Source organism: Orycteropus afer, unplaced genomic scaffold (assembly GCF_000298275.1).
Source record: "Orycteropus afer afer isolate SDZICR_OR568_19922 unplaced genomic scaffold, OryAfe1.0 scaffold00006, whole genome shotgun sequence".
NCBI lineage: Eukaryota > Metazoa > Chordata > Mammalia > Tubulidentata > Orycteropodidae > Orycteropus > Orycteropus afer.
This window is the reverse complement of record NW_006921593.1, coordinates 15,672,601-15,676,519: the sequence shown is the minus strand read 5'-3', so window position 1 is coordinate 15,676,519 and position 3,919 is coordinate 15,672,601. Positions and strand designations below refer to the sequence as shown.

At 63.7% G+C, this 3,919-nt stretch overlaps 1 protein-coding gene across 1 annotated transcript in view; it reads left to right on the top strand.

Moving 5' to 3' along the window:
* Positions 1-2,073: 2,073 nt before the first annotated feature.
* Positions 2,074-3,919, top strand: part of ELFN1 (extracellular leucine rich repeat and fibronectin type III domain containing 1) — a 2,459-nt gene continuing 613 nt past the window's right edge. The window contains exon 1 of the mRNA XM_007943051.1: positions 2,074-3,914. Within this exon, the coding sequence (XP_007941242.1) occupies positions 2,074-3,914 (1,841 nt within the window). The remainder of the gene's footprint in view (positions 3,915-3,919) is intronic.

Genomic DNA, 3,919 nt, shown 5'->3' with positions numbered 1-3,919 from the left:
TGGTGGTGATGGTGAGGTGGTGGTGGGGATGGTGAGATGGTGGTGAAGGTGATTGTGATGGCGGCTATGGTGGTGGAGGTGGTGGTGGTGGGGATGGTGAGGAGCTCAGAGCAAGCACTGCTCAGACCCCGTGAGATCCCCGGTGTGAGTGTAGATTTTACATCACAAGCCAGCTTGTACAAAGATGCTAGCAGACTCCCTCATTTGGAAATAAAGAGCCAAGTGGACCTCATCCTGCCCCCGGAGCCATTTCTCATCAGCCCAGAGAGATCCAGCACGTTGCTGGGTGTCACAGCAAGTCCTGGCCAGACCTGGGTCGCTCCCCCCACCATGACACGCCCTTCCAATCTGATTGCTACCCGCCTTTAAATCAGAAATAGACTCTTCCCCAGGAGCCGGGTCAAAACGGCGCATTATGGTTTCCAAAGGAAAAAAAAATCCATTCCACATTATTTTGTTTTTTTCTCCTAATTTAAACTGCCTCAGCCCAGGCTAGTTGCAAAGTCGATATCGGTGAAATACACTCAGCTGGCTGCCTGCCAGGCCACAGGGTGGTTACAGAAACGGGTGTAAATCAGAGCAGTAACAAGCAGGAGCACGCCGTGGCTTCTGTCCTGTGGGAGAAACACAGGGGGCAGAGCGGGAAGCCCCGCAGACCGGGCCCTCCCGCCAGGTGCCTGTCCCACAGCCTCAGACCTCGGAGTGGGCCCTCTCCTGTAACCCAGTTGCACCCAGGGCCTCAGCAGGGCTGCTCGGCCCTGCACAAGCTCACGGTCTGCTTGGGGAGAAGGGGTTGGTGTGAGGGCCGGGTGCAGGCAGGGTGGAGGGATGGGGTCCTCGGGGACCCTGGGGACTCCCCCTGATCGGAGGCTGGGAGGATGCTGGAAGAAGACGCAGAGACCAGGGGCTCTTCCAAGCCCTGCTCCCACGCTCCATTGACAAGGGCAGGGTCGGCCTCCCGTCCTGGGTGCCAGGGGTGGAAGGTCCCCCGACCATCAACCAGCTCATTTGGGGAACCTCAGGACCCAGGGCAGATTGCCCAGTAACCATGCGTCACACTGGCTTATAGTCAGCAAGGTATGCATGGGCTTACCTGTGCTTACTCACTGATCTGTGGGGAGCAGTTTCACCTGGGTTCAGGACTGATCACTCCAGATCAGTAGGTAAGCACAAGTAAGCCCATGCATACCTTGCTTATTGGTAAAATGCATCCTGTGAGGACCAGAGGGGGTATGACGTGCCGGAGGCCGAGAACGTGGGCACCCTGAGCCCTCACCCTGAGGGGGGCTGGAGGAGAAGCGAGCCCAGGGAGCTGTCCAGGACCTTGGTGGGTGCTCAGAGCGCCCCCTGAAGGCAGCGGCCTGTGCAGCAGCTGGGCCCGCAAGGAGCAGAAGTTCCCAGCTCCTCCCAAGTTCTGATGACCAGGGACATAACAGGGTTCTCTGTCTGTTATTGGGTTGTCACTGGCCGGAGGCAGCCACCCTGCCCCTCGGCGGTGTCCCTCTGGGCCCGGCCTCCGAGCCTCAGTTTTCTTATTTGAGCCAGGACGTCTTCAGAGGAAAACGATGGGGAAACTGAGGCCCCGATGTGTAGTTGTCTTGTGAGGGCATTCAGACCTGGGCGAGGTTTCTTACCGTTTGCCTCCATGTCACCTTGAAATACAAGAACAGAGCAAATCCAGGCCAGGCGTCCCCTGTGCCAGGCCATGTGTGGGGACTGTTCCCCACCCCTCCCACATGTGACTCAGGTTCACGGAAGAGGCAGCGGGGGCCGAGCTGGGACGAATGCCCAGGGCCACGTGTGGCTGCTCGGCCCGCAGAAGGCCTGGTGAGCTGTGACCGGTCCCTCTCTTGTCTTGCAGGAGGGGCATCTGAGCAGGAGCTGAGCTGAGCTGCCTGGACACAGGCCGATGGGGACGGCAGCCGGGCGTCGGGGAGGCACGCTCGCTCCCCACGCTGCCACGCGCTCTGGGACAGGACACCCCTGAGTGTGTCCCTCGGTCCCCTGGGGGCTGCCGCCAACCCCACCCCATCTCTCCGGGCGGGTGAGCGGGCTCCCCCGCGAGGCGTCCCCATGGCCTGGGGCGTGCTGTGGGTGTGCGTGGCGGCGTGTGCCCTGCTGCACGCGGGCGGGCTGGCTCGCGGGGACTGCTGGCTGATTGAGGGTGACAAGGGCTTCGTGTGGCTGGCCATTTGCAGCCAGAACCAGCCGCCCTACGAGGCCATCCCGCAGCAGATCAACAACACCATCGTGGACCTGCGGCTGAACGAGAACCGGATCCGCAGCGTGCAGTACACCTCGCTCAGCCGCTTCGGGAACCTCACGTACCTCAACCTCACCAAGAACGAGATCGGCTACATCGAGGACGGGGCCTTCTCAGGCCAGTTCAACCTGCAGGTGCTGCAGCTGGGTTACAACCGGCTGCGCAACCTCACCGAGGGCGTCCTGCGCGGCCTGAGCAAGCTGGAGTACCTGTACCTCCAGGCCAACCTCATCGAGGTGGTCACGCCCAGCGCCTTCTGGGAGTGCCCCAACATCGTCAACATCGACCTGTCCATGAACCGCATCCAGCGGCTGCACAGCACCACCTTTGCGGGCCTGGCCAAGCTGTCCGTGTGCGAGCTGTACAGCAACCCTTTCTACTGCTCCTGTGAGCTGCTGGGCTTCCTGCGCTGGCTGGCCGCCTTCACCAACGCCACGCACGCCTTCGACCGCGTGCAGTGCGAGTCCCCCCCACTCTACTCCGGCTACTTCCTCCTGGGCCAGGGCCGCCACGGCCACCGCAGCATCCTCAGTAAGCTGCAGTCCGTGTGCACCGACAGCTCCTACACGGGCGAGGCCCGCAGTCCACGCCCCGGGCCCAGACGCTCGCCGCCACCACCGCCGCCGCCGCCACCAGAGCCCAGCGACGTGGCCTGCTCCGAGGAGGAGTGCTTCTCTGGGGACGGGACCACGCCGCTGGTGGCCCTGCCCACGTTGGCCACCCAGGTGGAGGCCCGGCCACTGCTCAAGGTGAAGCAGCTGACCCAGAACTCGGCCACCGTCACGGTGCAGCTGCCCAGCCCGTTCACCCGCATGTACACACTGGAGCAGTTCAACAACAGCCAGCCGTCCACCGTCTCCCGGCTGACCAAGGCCCGGGAGGAGATCCGCCTCACCAACCTGCACGCGCTCACCAACTACACCTACTGCGTGGTGTCCACCAGCGCCGGCCTGCGCCACAACCACACCTGCCTCACCATCTGCCTGCCCAAGCCGCCCAGCCCGCCCGGGCCCGTGCCCAGCCCCTCCACCGCCACCCACTACATCATGACCATCCTGGGCTGCCTCTTCGGCATGGTCCTGGTGCTGGGCGCCGTGTACTACTGCCTGCGCAAGAGGCGGCGCCAGGAGGAGAAGCACAAGAAGGCGGCCGCGGCGGCCGGCAGCCTGAAGAAGACCATCATCGAACTTAAGTACGGCCCCGACATGGAGGCGCCCGGCCTGCCGCCGCTGCCCCAGGGTCCGCTGCTGGGCCCCGAGGCCGTCACCCGCATCCCCTACCTGCCAGCGGCCGCCGCAGCCAGCGAGCTGGAGCAGTACAAGCTGGCGGAGAGCAGCGAGACCCCCAAGACCAAGGGCAACTACATAGAGGTCCGCACGGCCGAGCAGCCGGAGCGGCCGGGCCCAGACAGCCAGGGCTCGGTGGCCGAGATCTCCACCATCGCCAAGGAGGTGGACAAGGTGAACCAGATCATCAACAACTGCATCGACGCGCTCAAATCCGAGTCCACGTCCTTCCAGGCCGTCAAGTCCGGGGCCGTGTCCACGGCCGAGCCGCAGCTGGTGCTGCTGTCCGAGCCGCTGGCCGGCAAGCACAGCTTCCTGTCGCCCATGTACAAGGACTCGGTGTCGGCGGGGCGCAGCCTGCAGCGGCACC